The sequence below is a fragment of the Oncorhynchus masou genome, chromosome 30 (assembly GCF_036934945.1).
Source record: "Oncorhynchus masou masou isolate Uvic2021 chromosome 30, UVic_Omas_1.1, whole genome shotgun sequence".
NCBI classification, from domain to species: domain Eukaryota; kingdom Metazoa; phylum Chordata; class Actinopteri; order Salmoniformes; family Salmonidae; genus Oncorhynchus; species Oncorhynchus masou.
Genome location: NC_088241.1, coordinates 34,974,338 through 34,991,002, shown reverse-complemented (window position 1 = coordinate 34,991,002; position 16,665 = coordinate 34,974,338). Strand labels below are relative to the sequence as shown.

Here is a 16,665-nt window from a genome sequence, read left to right as displayed (position 1 = left end):
TTCCACATCAAGGTAAGCTTTTGCCTTTATAAATGTATTGCCACTGGGGCCCGTTGGTGTAACTGCTAAACTACTTGCTGACTGTACACTGTACTGCATGATTGTAGCGGGTTTACTAATGTGTTAGTTCTCGTAGCTATGTTGACTATGACATTAGCTAATATAGTGACAACAGGTGTGTTCATAAATTCACTCTGGAGTGCCAGAGTGTGCTCAGATTGCTCTTAGCGTTCTTAAATTTAGAGTGTTGCCAGATTGCCCGTTTGTAAATTCAGATCATTTCGCTCTTGGAGTGTTCCGAGCGCACACTCCAAGGGTGAGGGGTAGGGTTGATCTGAGCGTTCTGACCTCACAACAGCAGTCAAGCATCCAAGCTAACGGGGTAAAGTTGGCTAGCTTGCTAGCTACTTCCAGACACAAATGAGAGAACATCTCACTCGGACCATTTTACTCACCCTAGCGGAGCTGGTTAAGTTGTTTTCATGTTATCTACAGCATTGGTGACTGTAACTGTGCTGCTGTCAACAATTGATTCATTTTCTTTGCCGAGGTTTATGACCCCGGTCATATTCAATGGGTGTTGCACGTTTGTAAATCAGTTATTCTGTGCTCTGGTACACTCAGACGAGAGTGCTCTGAAATCAGAGTAGATAGCGAGAGTGAATTTACGAACTCAACCAACAATGTAGGCTGTGTGTAGCGGTTATGATATAAAGGTTTGGATTGGAAAGGCTTTTTGGCCTGGTCACAGACAACTGATGTGTTGTGCATGGAAGTCCACAAGTGAAGGGAAAAGGTGAGAGGTGGAGAGCTCGTAGATGTAAGAAGGAATTACATGCCGTTTGTATGTAGCAGCTATAAAAGTGAAGTTTGTGTGCGATCAGGGGTGTATTCATTCCACCAATTCTGTTGAAAAATGCTTCTTAAATCGAAGCAAACATAACGAAATGGGGATAAACATACCTGAATTTGTCCAATAGAAACTCTCGTTTGCAACTGTTGGACTAATGATTACACCCTAGATCAGCTAAATGCAGGCAAGAGTGTGCAAAGCAGAATTTCTTCCGACCTGTGCACCTACGTTGTAAACTTTAATTCGCAGGCTAGGTTCTAGCAACCTTATGATGGGTTTAGGGAACATTTGAGTACAATGTAGTAGCCTTAACTTATTGATGTTACATTGAACTGGGTGAATGGAATATAAATAACAGTCATCCAACATGCTGTAATAGAAATAAGGCTCCTAAAACAATTTTTGGGTCCTCCCTCATCTCAAACGGCACCGACCGCCACTGGGGTCAAACCAATATCCTTTGATAGGGGGGATTCATTGTCATTGAACAACAATAAATAGATAAACATGGTTCTGAAATTGGGACATCATCTTTGAATTGCAAGAGACAGGTACATGCACTTTGTTCATTCAAAGTGATTTTGCTAGTTAAAAATGTTTCATATTCGAGGGCACAGGGTTTTTGCTTAAGTAGCCTGCTTAATGTTATGGGTTGTCAGTAAAAGGTACTGATTGGGTTGCAAAATTCTGGTAATTTAAAAAAATCCCTGGTTTTCCAGAAATCCTTTTTGGGAAAGTTACCAGAATTTTGGAACCATAGGTACTGACCTTCGTGGCTCTTGTACATGCGGATCCAGAAGGACTTGGATCCGTCCTGCAGTAGCTTAAGGTTCTCCTGGATGAAGCTGGCCTCCAAGGGATCCTCGATACTCACCAGGGATGCTCCTGTTGTCAGAGAATCATGCTCATAGTTCTCATATTCATCATCATCACCATAAATCACTTTGAATGTTTTTCATTCAATTCATGAGTTCATGTGCATTCAATTGAAAACATGAGGTATGTCCCAAATGGCACCCCATTCCCTATATACCCACATAAAAAACTCCATAAAAAATACGATAGTATTCACTGTAGTGTTTTTTTAGACTACAGTGTTTACATAAGTATTTACTGTAGTATTTAACGTTTACTATAGTATACATACTGTATTAAAAAAAGAGTAGTATATACTTTAGTAATTAACTGTATTATTTTGTGAACCGTATACTGTAGTATACTGTATTAGTATAGTGTACTGTATTATTTACTGTACTATTTTGGGGTACATTACTGTAGTATTTACTAAAGTGTTTTAGTTTTATTGTCTTTGACATAGAAATGGGGGTCTTCCTCCTTAAGGAAACCAATTGGAGAAATACTAAAAGGGAACATTTTCCATAACCTCTAGGTAGGACCTGGTTCTGAACAGAGAGTTCAGAGCTTCTGCTCCTTCCTATAACCTGTAGCGATGATGATGAACTTTGGGACATGTTGGTACATCTCAGGGCTTCATGCCCCTTTCTATCCCTCTTCTCCATGTATCTGTTTAGTGAAGGTCAGGTTTGCCAAGGTACAAGGGGAGGGGGTGTGGAGTTCAAATTCTTTCTTCCTCAACTTGATTTGGTTAAAACCAACTTTAATGTACTTAAAATGTAAAGAAGTAAAGTAAAACATATATGTATATACATACAGTTGAAGTCGGAAGTTTACATACACTTAGGTTGGAGTCATTAAAACTCGTTTTCAACCACTACACATATTTCTTGTTAACTGACTATAGTTTTGGGAAGGAACATTTTCCAACAATTGTTTACAGACAGATATATTTAACTTATAATTCACTGTATCACAATTTTATGCACACTAGTGTTACATACACTAAGTTGACTGTGCCTTTAAACAGCTTGGAAAATTCCAGAAAATTATGTCATGGCTTTAGACAATTCTGATAGGCTAATTGACATCATTTGAGTCAAGTGAAGGTGTACCTGTGGATGTATTTCAAGGCCTACCTTTAAACTTAGTGCCTCTTTGCTTGACATCATGGGAAACTCAAAATAAATCAGCCAAGACCTCAGAAAAAAAATTGTAGACCTTCACAAGTCTGGTTCATCCTTGGGAGCAATTTCCAAACACTTGAAGGTACCACTTTCATCTGTACAAACAATAGTACGCAAGTATAAACACCATGGGACCACCCAGCTGTCATACCGCTCAGGAAGGATATGCGTTCCGTCTCCTAGTGATGAACGTACTTTGGTGCGAAAAGTGCAAATCAATCCCAGAACAACAGCAAAGGACCTTGTGAAGATGCTGGAGGAAACGGGTACAAAAGTATCTATAGCCACAGTAAAACGAGTCCTATATCAACATAACCTGAAAGGCCGCTCAGCAAGGAAATAGCCACTGCTCCAAAACCGCCATAAAAAAAGCCAGACTACGGTTTGCAACTGCACATGGGGACAAAAAAAATAGAAATGTTTGGACATAATGACCATCATTATATTTGGAGGAAAAGGGGGAAAGCTTGCAAGCCGAAGAACACCATCCCAAACGTGAAGCACGGGGGTGGCAGCATCATGTTGTTGGGGTGCTTTGCTGTCAGAGGGACTGGTGCACTTCACAAAATAGATAGCATCATGAGGTAGGAAAATTACGTGTATATATTGAAGCAACCTCTCAAGACATCAGTCAGGAAGTTAAAGCTTGGTCGCAAATGGGTCTTCCAACTGGGCAATGACCCCAAGCATACTTCCAAAGCGGTGGCAAAATTAAGGACAACAAAGTCAAGGTATTACAGTGGTCATGGCAGTCTTCATCCTGTGATGTAGTGGTAAAGAAATAGGTGGGTAACCTCTGATCGCCAGTCACACTGAAGAAAGCAACATTTCCTATACTTTCAATGCATTGGAAAGAACAACAAAGTCAAGTTATTGGAGTGGCCATCACAAAGCCCTGACCTCAATCCTATAGAAAATTTGTGGGCAGAACTGAAAAGTGTGTGTGAGCAAGGTGGCCTACAAGCCTGACTCAGTTACACCAAATAAATAAAAGCTGAAATAAATCATTCTCCCTACTATTATTCTGACATTTTACATTCTTAAAATAAAGTGGTGATCCTAACTGACCTAAGACAGGGAATTTTTACTAGGATTAAATGTCAGGAATTGTGAAAAACTGAGTTTAAATGTATTTGTCTAAGGTGTATGTAAACTTTTGACTTCAACTGTGTATATAATTATATATACTGTGGTAAAAAAGTATGTGATCCCTTTGGATTTACCTGGATTTCTGCATAAATTGGTAATCAAATTTGATCTGACCTTCATCCAAGTCACAACAATAGACATACACAGTGTGCTTAACTTCTTGATGCACCCATCCCATTACCGGGATAATTTTTGTCAACATCCGCTGAATTGCAGAGCGCCAAATTCAAATTAAATTATTTATTTTTTTTAATTTTCATGAAATCACAAGTGCAGTATAGAAAAACACAGTTTAGCTTGTTGTTAATCCACCTGGCGTGTCAGATTTCAAAAAAGCTTTTCGGCGAAAGCATAGCAAGCATTTATGTAAGGACATCTCTCTCAGCAGACAAAACATTACAAATGCTAGCAGCCAAGTAGATCGGTCACGAAAGTCAGAAAAGCAATCAAATGAATTGCTTACCTTTGATGATCTTCGGATCTTCGGAAACAATAAATGTTCCTTTTGTTCCATAAAGATTATTTTTATATCCAAAATACCTCCATTTGGTTGGCGCGTTATGTTCAGAAATCCACAGGATCGAGCGGTCACGACCGGGCAGACAGAAATTCCAAATAGTATCCGTAAAGTTCGTGGAAACATGTCAAACGTTTTTTATAATCAATCCTCGGGTTGTTTTTATAATATAAAATTAATAATATTTCAACCGGGACTGTAGTTTCTTCAAAAGGAGAGAGAGAGAAAATGTCTGATCCAAGCTGTTGTGCATGCAAAACGCTGCTGGCACCCAGCCATACAATGACGCGATGTGATCTTTTTCGCTCATTTTTCAAAATAAAAGCCTGAAACTATGTCTAAAGACTGTTCACACCATGGGGAAGCCATAGCAAAAGGAATCTGGTTGATAAACCTTTTAAATGGAGCAAAGGCAGGCAATGGAACAGAGAACTTTCAGGAAAAACAGCACTTCCGGGTTGGATTTTCCTCAGGTTTTCACCTGCAATATCAGTTCTGTTATACTCACAGACAATATTTTTACAGTTTTGGAAACTTTAGAGTGTTTTCTATCCTAATCCGACAAGTATATGCATATTTTAGATTCTGGGCCTGAGAAATAGGCAGTTTCATTTGGGTATGTTTTTCATCCAAACATCAAAATTCTGCCCACTACACTCAACAGGTTAAACTAATAACACACAAAATATTGTATTTTTCTCATCTATATTGAATACATAATTTAAAAATTCACAGTGTAGGTTGGAAAAATGATGTAAAACACTAGGCGAAGGATTTCTCCAAAAGATCATTGGAGTCAGGAGTCAGCTAACCTGGAGTCCAATCAATGAGATGAGATTGGAGATGTTTGTTAGAGTTTCCCTGCCCTATAAAAACATGTGAATTTGCTATTCACAAGAAGCATTGCCTGATGTGAATCATGCCTCAAAAAAAGGAGATCTCAGAAGACCTAAGATTAAGAATAGTTGACTTGCATAAACCAGGGAAGGGTTACAGAAGTATCTTTAAAAGCCTTGATGTTCATCAGTCCACGGTAAGACAAATTGTCTATAACTGGAGAAAGTTCAGCACTGCTGCTACTCTCCCTATTACTGGCCGTCCTGCAAAGATGACTACAAGAGCACAGCACATAATGCTCAATGAGGTTAAGCAGAATCCTACAGTGTCAGCTAAAGACTTACAGAAATCTCTAGAACATGCTAACATCTCTGTTGATGAGACTACAACACAAAAAACACTAAACAAGAATGGCGTGCATGTGAGGACACCATGAAATAAGCCACGGGCTGTCCAAAAAAAACACATTTCTGCACGTCTGAAGTTTGCAAAAGTGCACCTAGATGTTCCACAGCGTGGCTGGCAAAATATTCTGTGGACAGATTAGACCTAAGTTGAGTTGTTTGGAAGGAACACATAACACTACAGTATGTGTAGAGAAAAAAGGCATAGCACACCAACATCAAAACCTCATCCCAATGGTAAAGAATGGTGAAGGGAGCATCATGGTTTGGGGCTGCTATGCTGCCTCAGGACCTGGACAGCTTGCTATCATCGATGGAAAAATGAATTCCCAAGTTTATCAAGACTTTTTTTTGCAGGAGAATGTATGACTATCTGTCCGCCAATTCAAGGTCAACATAAATTGGGTGATGCAACAGGACAACGACCCAAAACACAGAAGTAAATCAACAACAGAATGGCTTCAACAGAAGAAAATACGCCTTCTGCAGTGGCCCAGTCAGAATCCTGACCTCAACTCGATTGAGATGCAGTGGCATGACCTCAAGAGAGCGGTTCACCCCAGACAACACAAGAATATTGCTGAACTGAAACAGTTTTGTAAAGAAGAATGGTCCAAAATTCCTCCTGACCGCTGTGCAGGTCTGATCCGCAACTACATCAAATGTTTGGTTGAGGTTATTGCTTCCAAAGGAGGTACAACAAGTTATTACATCCAAGGGTTCACGTACTTTTTCCACCCTGCACTGTGAATGTTTACATGGTGTGTTCAATAAAGACATGAAAACATATCATTTTTTGCGTGTTATTAGTTTAACCTCTTGAAACTCCCCATCCCGGATCCGGGATTGTGACTAAGCCTCAGGCTCATTAGCATAACGCAACGTTAACGATTTCTGAAAATCGCAAATAAAATTAAAATAATGCATTTGCTCTCAAGCTTAGCCTTTTCTTAACAACACTGTCATCTCAGATTTTCAAAATATGCTTTTGAACCATAGAAATTGACTAATTTGTGTAAGAGTATGCAAAGCTAGCATAGCATTTTGTGTAGCATGTAGCACGCAACATTTTCACAAAAGCCAGATAACCAAATAAATAAAATCATTTACCTTTGAAGAGCTTCTGATGTTTTCAATGAGGAGACTCCCAGCCACATACCAGATGCGCAGTGTTTCCTGAAAGCGTCTGTGTGTAGGAGAAATCGTTCCGTTTTCTACATTGCGCCTGGCTACCGAAACGAACTGAAAATGCAGTCACCTACAACGTGAAACTTTTTCCGGATTAACTACATAATATCGACCGAAACATGGCAAACGTTGTTTGGAATCAATCCTCAAGGTGTTTTTTCACATATCTCTTCATTGACATGCAGTTCGTGGAAGCTTGCTTCTCTCTCTGTGCCCCATGGAAAAATACTGGCAGGTGACTTTTGCGCACCAATTTCGGCGCAGGACACCGGGCGGACACGTGGTAAATGTGGTTTCTTATGGTCAATCTTCCAATGATCTGCCTACAAATACGTCACAATGCTGCAGACACCTTGGGGAAACGACAGAAAGGGCAGACTCATTCCTCTTGCGTTCACAGCCATATAAGGAGATCATGAAAGACAGAGCCTCAAAAATCCTTATCATTTCCTGGATGCCAAGTCATCTTGGTTTTGCCTGAAGCTCACGTTAAAGGGCACGCACAGAGAAGATATTTGTATTTCTGGACACGTCAGAGTGTTTTCTTTCGAACAGTAGCAATTATATGCATAGTCGAGCATCTTTTTGTGACAAAATATCTTGTTTAAAACGGGAACGTTTTTCTTCCAAAAATGAAATAGCGCCACCATAGGTGTAAAAGGTTAAGCAGACTGTGTTTGTCTATTGTTGTGACCAATTTAAGCAGAAATCCAGGTAATTCCAAAGGGTTCACATACTTTTTCTTGCCACTGTATATACAGTATCCAGTCAAAGGTTAGGACACACCTACTCATTCCAGGATATGTCTTTATTTGTACTATTTTCTACATTGTAGAATAATAGTTAAGACATCAAAACTATGGAATAACACCTATGGAATCATGAAGGAGGATGTGTGATGGTGTGGGGGTGCTTTGCTGGTGACAATGGCCCAACACACCTCCAGGCTGTGTAAGGGCTATTTGACCAAGAAGAAGAGTGATGGAGTGCTGCATCAGATGATCAGGCCTCCACAATCCCCCGACATCAACCAAATTGTGATGGTTTGTGATGAGTCGGACCGCAGAGTGAAGGAAAAGCAGACAACAAGTGCACAGCATATGTGGGAACTCCTTCAAGACTGTTTGAAAAGCATTCCAGGTGAAGCTGGTTGAGAGAATGCCAAGAGTGTTTAAAGCTGTCATCAAGGCAAAGGTGGCTATTTGAAGAATCTCAAATATAAAATATAAAATATATTTTGATTTGTTTAAAACGTTTTGGTTGCTATATGATACCATATGTGTTATTTCATAGTTTTGATGTTTTCACTATTATTTTACAATGTAGAAAAAATACAAATAAACAAAAACCCTTGAATGAGTAGGTGTTCTAAAACTTTTGACCGGTAGTGTACGTACAAGAAAAAAGTCGAAGACAAAAAAAATCTTCATAATATAGAAAGCGACAGATCTTTGCAAACATAAACGTGTGTCCGTTCTTTTTACTATTTCAGGCCACCTACAGCCTGAGGCCGGTAACACACGCATATAAATGCAGTCATACACAGTTCATGCTCACGTGAAATCATATCATATAAAACAGATGTCTTTTTTTTCTCTCAGATTTTCTATTTGTCTTTATACATTTTTACACCCAAAAATATGTTTCATTTGTACAAACTCACGCTTTGTTTTAAATGTGTGGATATGATAACCTAGCAAGGGAAGAAAATCTGGGATGTATAACAACATGGATGTATATTCTTACACAATTCACTGCACTTTATGGTAATAGAATAGAAACATCATATATTATCTGTTATCAAATCTGTAAGTGACATGACAGGTTCTTTACATTCTCAAAGTGCCATGGTTCAGGTTGGGGACAAGGGGGCAAGGAGAGTTGCGGGGTAAAAAAACAACATTGAACAAATAGGAAATAAGATAACACCAAGACAACACATAGTCCTCTGACAGTCAATGTCCTCCATCCCCTTTACGGGAACAAATTGCCAAAGAGTTCCCTTTTAGCCTGCAAAAAGCTCCACAATTGTCATCCTGTCCCTCCTTTAGTCAGAATCATTATTATGAAATGGATCAATCTCTCTTTGCTGTGCCGAACACAGGAATCCGCTCCAATTCTTCTCATCGCTGCGTGAGTCATTTGTTGTTTTGGTTTGGTGTCTCTGTTATGAACTCCATTTCCACTGGGCACAGACATAATTTCAACGTCTTGTTTTAATTTACATTTGGTTGAGTTGTGACTACAATGTGAAATCAACAAAAAATATCACCATGACATTGGATTTAGGTTAAAAAAGAATAATGTAAAAACAAATAAATAAATTCCCTTACGTTGATGACAACGTCATCACATTTTTGGGGGGGATTGAAATGATGTGGAAACCAGTTTTTGCCCAGTGGGTTGTTGTCCATAGTTTTTTTCTCATCCTTGGCTGGCGACACAGATCAGAACATCCTCTCGGTGTTGAAGACCCTCAGCTTGGTCATAAAGTTGAAGTAGATGAAGGCCAGGCAGACGAGCAGGTTCTTCATCAGGTAGAGGAGGGGCGTGACAAAGCCGAAGAAGGCGATGAGGCCGATACGCACAAACAGGAAGGGCAAATCCTGCAGGGCCACGCCTAGTGATGATAGCAGGGGACTGTGGGGCATGACCACCAGCCGCAGGCACGACAGGTAGCTGAAGATGTAGATAGGGAACACCCAGCCCGAGTAGTAGACCGCTGGGTGCCCAGCCACCCTCACCATCTCCACTGTGTCCATCCAGAACAGAAAGCTATCCACAAATACCTCGGCTCGGGCATCGCTGGCACACAGGAATTGCAGCGGCCCTGTGTACACATATGGTGAGACTCCATGGTCCACCGACGTGCTGACAGAGTGTGCCGAGCGTGCCGAACGTGCCGAGCGTGCCGAGCGTGCCGAGCGTGAGCTCAGGCCTGAAATGCTAAACTGTCTCCCTGGTATCTGGTTACCTGACATCCCCTGGAAAGTCCCATTGGCCTCTGGTCGTGAGCCCGCCCCGTTCTGGTCCTGCCCATTTGGACCACCAGGTTGCCCTGGTTGTGCAGGTTGCCCGGGCACAGCTGGCGTTACGGGTGACGCAGGGTTTGCTGGGTTTACTGGTGTCACTGGGGTTCCACGTAGGTGCTCCACGTGTGTGAGGACATTGGAAGGGATCTCAGCATCTCGGTCCAATTCATTAGCTGGACGGAAAGACAACAGCACATGAGTATGTTAGCCGTGACTGAATGACGCAGATCAGAACATCTCATTATGGCACAAACATGCACACCACACAGCCCAAAAGTGTAGAACACAGGACAACACAGCCACGGTCTCTCTGGGCTCTATAGGCACTATATTTTACCATAATACAATAGCATTTCTGATCAGTGGAAAATGACAGGATCTGGTTATTTCCTCTAATAAAGGGATTCCAAGAAAGTGACAGTCGTCCTTAGAACATGTAAAGATTTTTGCCAATTCAACACTGTGTTACCAAAAAATCAATTGGGGGGTTGTACAGAGAATTTCCTGTTCATTTCCTGAGATACATACTGTATCTCTATATAGAACATATCCTCCGATAGTGTAGCCTATTGTTGTCTTAATCAAATTAGTTGTGAGTTGGCAGAGGATCAGGCAGTATTCAGACTACAGTAGCTAGCTAGTGTTCAGTTGAACGTGTGTGCAGAACACAGAGCTTTGCATTCTCACCATGTCCAGTGAGTCGACAGTGGCGGATCCTCTCCAGGATATCGATGCAGATGAGGGAGAAGAGCATCAGCGACACGGGGAGCTCTGCGAACGTGTCCTGCCTTATACTGTTATTGATCTGCACCTGAGAGAAAACAATGATCAAAACCAATCTGTGATTTGAATCAGATGACGTTGACATTTTAGATGACTCTTATCCAGAGCAACTTACAGTTAGTGCATTTATCTTACAATAGCTAGGTGGGACAATCACATCAGTCATAGTAAGACAATTCTTCCTCAATAAAGTAGCTTTCATTACAATTTCTAGCCCTGATTGTGATCTAATGAAATGGTTATGTGCCGGTCTTCCCCTCCAAACCTTCTCCAAATGCTACATGGCACCCTATGAGTGCTATATACCCTCTGTGATACTGGATTAGTGGGCTAATCACTTAGGCTCTGGTATGTGCTTAACCCAGGACTACTTGCTTACAGGACACAGAACAAAAGAGACTGGGAGTCATCTGAGGTTAATTTATGGCTTCTCTTATGTGAAAGAGAGTAGTAGATAAGCCAAGGACCTGAGGTCACCCCTGGATCTTCAGGAACCTCTAGAATGTGGGCTCATAGGAGGTGGACTCTTCACAGACAGGAAGTGGGAAAGTGCCAGATGGACAGCTGATGTGACCAGGGCGGCTGGGACAGGAAGAGGAACTCAGCTGCTTATCAGTGGCCCCTTGGCCATAGGGCTGTAGATTGCTCCTCTGAGAACCTACATGTTCCTCTCAACTAGGTTTTCCAGCCAATAGCGTCAAAAATAGGTTCATTACCCTAGGCTTTGATCAACACAGTGTACACTTGTGGCACCTGCTGGTAAAAATCATTTAGAGCAGCCAAATTATTATTTACAACGTCCCACATCCCGTGTAGCCTGTATGTAGCATAGCCTTTTTGTCTTCTACCAAACCAATGGTTGTTTAATGAAACGATGCTCCGGACGTCATTAATCACGTGCTTCTGATAAAGTAATACAGGAGTCGGCACACTGATTCGAAGTACATTGCTTATTAGCAATTTCGATGTATGCCTCGGATCAAACATACTATCACTACTCTCAACTCATCAATTTTACCCCCTCCTCTCTCATAAGACCCCCCCCTAGGACACCGCACTTCAAATAACTTCATTATCTTGTAGTTGTGTCATGATGGTACACTCAGGTTATTTTCTCATAGATTTGTCCCTAAAGGGGTACAAATGCTTGTCACTGGGGTGGTACCCTCTAGTACGCCCTTTGTACCTTTAGTTATAGATACATAATTGTACCCCAGTTCATACTTCTCTTTCGTACAGTCCATAGATACAAAAGCATGCTTTTATAAAAGGAAAAATATGCCTTGATAGGGAACCACCACAGTAAAAAAGCCAAATGTTCCTTTAAAGTTGCAAAAGTGTACCTCCACCATAGACCACTTAAACTGGTACAACACTTCCACTCACGGGTAGACAAAAAATAACTAACTGAAAACCACGCCCCCACTAAGCCATGCCTCCAATAAAATGTACTGGTGTGCCTTGCCTTTTCGAGTGAGTAGTAAAGTTACCACCCATGACTGTATTTGTTAGTAACAGAGACATGATTCATTCATATTTAGTCCTGTGACCTTCACCAAGTGAGTTCCAAGATCAATGTCATCATTAAAATTAAACTAATTTGACCCTTTATACAGTGGTGTGAACCTCATAGTTTACATGCCACATGGTGGGTACAAATATGTACTTTTCTTCAATACATTGCTTTTATGGTAAGCAAAGGTACAGATCAGTACCATCAAGAGTTAAGGGTACACAAAATACGTTTGTACCCTGGGAAACAGAAATGTACCTTCACCGTACGTATAAGAGTGTCATGATTGTACATTTACAGTGGGGCAAAAAAGTATTTAGTCAGCCAACAAATTGTGCAAGTTCTCCCACTTAAAAAGATGAGAGGCCTGTAATTTTCATCATAGGTACACTTCAACTATGACAGACAAAATTAGGGGGAAAAATCCAGAAAATCACATTGTAGGATTTTTTATGAATTTATTTGCAAATTATGGTGGAAAATAAGTATTTGGTCACCTGCAAACAAGCAAGATTTCTGGCTCTCACAGACTTCTTCTTTAAGAGGCTCCTCTGTCCTCTACTTGTTACCTGTATTAATGGCACCTGTTTGAACTTGTTATCAGTATAAAAGACACCTGTCCACAACCTCAAACAGTCACACTCCAAACTCCACTATGGCCAAGACCAAAGAGCTGTCAAAGGACACCTGAAACAAAATTGTAGACCTGCACCAGGCTGGGAAGACTGACTCTGTAATAGGTAAGCAGCTTTGTTTGAAGAAATCAACTGTGGGAGCAATTATTAGGAAAAGAACGGTGAGGCAAAAATCCCAGAACCACACGGGGGGACCTAGTGAATGACCTGCAGAGAGCTGGGACCAAAGTAACAAAGCCTACCATCAGTAACACATTACGCCGCCAGGGACTCAAATCCTGCAGTGCCAGACGTGTCCCCCAGCTTAAGCCAGTACATGTCCAGGCCAATCTGAAGTTTGCTAGAGAGCATTTGGATGATCCAGAAGAAGATTGGGACAATGTCATATGGTTAGATGAAACCAAAATATAACTTTTTGGTAAAAACTCAACTCGTCGTGTTTGGAGGACAAAGAATGCCGAGTTGCATCCAAAGAACACCATACCTACTGTGAAGCATGGGGGTGGAAACATCATGCTATGGGGCTGTCTTCCTGCAAAGGGACCAGGACGACTGATCCGTGTAAAGGAAAGAATGAATGGGGTCATGTATCGTGAAATTTTGAGTGAAAATCTCCTTCCATCAGCAAGGGCATTGAAGATGAAATGTGGCTGGGTCTTTCAGCATGACAATGATCCCAAACACACCACCCGGGCAACGAAGGAGTGGCTTCGTTAGAAGCATTTCAAGGTCCTGGAGTGGCCTAGCCAGTCTCCAGATCTCAACCCCATAGAAAATCTTTGGAGGGAGTTGAAAGTCCGTGTTGCCCAGCAACAGCCCCAAAACATCACTGCTCAAGAGGAGATCTGCATGGAGGAATGGGCCAAAATCTCAGCAACAGTGTGAGAAAACCTTGTGAAGACTTACAGAAAACGTTTGACCTCTGTCATTGCCAACAAAGGGTATATAACAAAGTATTGAGGTAAACTTTTGTTATTGACCAAATACTTCTTTTCCACCATAATTTGCAAATAAATTCATTAAAAATCCTACAATGGGATATTCTGGATTTGTTTTTCTCATTTTGTCCGTCATACTTGAAGTGTACCTATGATGAAAATTACAGGCCTCTCTCATCTTTTTAAATGGGAGAACTTGCACAATTGGTGGCTAACTAAATACTTTTTTGCCCCACTGTATGTTCAAAATATTGGGTACAAAAAATGTAACATTATGCTCTTTATCACGCAGTACCCTAAAAGTTACCGTACAATACCTTGTAAGATCATACTGTATGTGTACCTCTGAAGGTACATTATGTGTATTTTGATCTACGTACACTCCAGGGAACAATATTGCACCCTTAATTCTAAGAGTGTAGACAATAGTCTGCATCGTGCTCAGTAGGGTTCAATATGCATGGAATCATCTAGACTGATTTAGAACTAGTACATCAGGTGAGTGAACTCTGGAACTAATCAAAAGCATAATTAATATATTAATTAACTACCAGGGGTACCAGGAAACAAGCAATCATGTAGACCTGAAGGCCTGGATGTGAATACCTCTGAGTTTGAATGTCTCTCTGTAAGTGTCACTTTCATTTCAGAGGTAACCAACAGGTTGAGTGTCAAAGGTCACCTACAACGGTGAATCTAAGTCAAAGGTCAGGGAAACATAGACACACTGAGACGAGCATAAACAAATGATGCATAACACCAGGGTCACATGGTTTACCTCTGAGCTGGCAATGAGAAAGGCAAAGCAGGGTAATGTGGAGAGGATCACATAGACCAGGGCCACTGGCCTCCTGAAAGAGAGGCAGAGAGCGACAGAGAGAGAGGGAGAAGGAAAGAAAGAAACGAGCAATAGTTATAGGCTAGAGGTTATGAAAAAGGAAAATATCAATGCATTTGGAAATGCTCAATGTTGGCATGATAGACGTGGCCCAGCTACTGCCAAACCAATTGCAGGCCAGTTGAGTCAGACACAGTACAGCTACCGGTCAGGTTCATGCCACACAGACCAGACAACCATTACTACACTGCAAGGCTCAGGTCCAGAAAACACTGTGCTGTTATATTAAAAATCAAATCACATTTTATTTGTCACATACGCCGAATGCAACAGATGTAGTAGACCTTACAGTGAAATGCTTAGAAAAAATACAGCTACAGCTCAGACACAGCTCCTAGCATAGATTTCCAGCCAGGCCGCAGAACAAACAAACCAGATAGACCAGATAGACACTCACCACTTCTTCCTGCCGACAAGAAACTTCTTATTTGTAAACACCATGTACTTCATGGGCACCCAGACCAGCAGGGCTGTGGAGGTGACATAGGCGATGGAGGAGGCCACGATGAGCCAGTAGGCAGTGCTGGCGTCGCCAGGTGGCTGCGCCATGCTCTTGACCCGCGCCACGATGAGGGCGAACCTTTGCATGACGATGAAGAGCGGCACGCACAGGCCTACAAACTGCAGCACCTCGCACAGGGCGAACTTCAGCGTCCTCCCCGAGGCCATGCTGTGGCAGCCCCTGCGCTGGCTAGCCCTCAGAGGGAGGGAGGGAGAGAGGGGGCTGTTGTCCGCAGTGAGGCGACCCCTGTCCCTCTGAGGGCTAGTCAGGCCTGAGCCTGTTGCATTGTCTGTGTCCACTAGCATTTTCCACACGCCACAGCTCCCGCTCGCTGTTCTGCCGTTTGCTTACACTGCACTAGGCATTGTGTACCTTTATTGCCGCAGTCATGACGGTGTGATGTGACTGCCCCTCTAACCTCTTTATATATGACTGTTGCAAACAATTTGTCTCTCTCTCTCTCTCTGGCCCTTCAAGGGTATTTCAGAAAGAGTGTGACTCCTGGTAAGAGATGTGAAACCTAAGAGGAAATATACCTATGGAGCAGAATCGTCAAGGACCACGCCAAACACTTGCAGTCCCATGTTATTTAAAGGAGCAGTGGAGAGAGCACACTCTTTTTATAATTTGGCTGTCCTGTGAGTTGCATGTTTATTCTGCCATGACTACACATCCCCATCTAGTGGTCCTCTGCAACACTCTGCCAGCAGTGTCACACAACAGTGATGGACTGCAACCAAAAGCCATAAAGCAGATGTAGAGATGATGTATCCCCTTCCAGACCAAACAGAAATGAGTGTAGGGGAGACATGAAGAGAAGAACAAGGGAAGGAGAGAGGAATAGAAAGCCTGGGAGAATAGAGAGGAGAGATAATACACTTTTAAGACAAGCTCAATCAAGTGTTACTGATGAGAAATTGAGTTATATTATTAATAAATGCAGATTATTAGATTTCAAATCAAATCAAAATAAAGAGTAACTCTTATCTGACTGAGAAGAAGTTATGAGAGTGATAATCCGACAGACAATCTGGAGTCGTGAACCTAACCATGCAAATGAACCTACTAAACTCAGCAAAAAAAGAAACGTCCCTATTTTCAGGACCATGTATTTCAAAGATAATTCCTAATAACTTCACCGATCTCCATTGTAAAGGGTTTAAACACGGTTTCCCATGCTTGTTCAATGAACCATAAACAATTAATGAACATGCACCCGTGGAACAGTCGTTAAGACACTAACAGCTTACAGACAGTATGCAATTAAGGTCACAGTTATGAAGATTTAGCACACTAAAGAGGGTTTTCTACTGACTATGAAAAACACCAAAAGAAAGATGCCCAGGGTCCCTGCTCATCTGCGTGAATGTGCCT

At 41.6% G+C, this 16,665-nt stretch overlaps 1 protein-coding gene across 1 annotated transcript; it reads right to left on the bottom strand.

The window, feature by feature from the left end:
* Positions 1–9,437: 9,437 nt before the first annotated feature.
* On the bottom strand, positions 9,438–15,458 carry LOC135523149 (transmembrane protein 236-like). The gene is made up of 4 exons (XM_064949874.1): positions 15,187–15,458; positions 14,670–14,742; positions 10,710–10,833; positions 9,438–10,195 (listed from the first exon to the last, which is right to left on the bottom strand). Exons 1-4 carry the CDS (start codon positions 15,456–15,458, stop codon positions 9,438–9,440), a joined length of 1,227 nt encoding a protein of 408 aa, XP_064805946.1.
* Between the last annotated feature and the right edge of the window lie 1,207 nt (positions 15,459–16,665).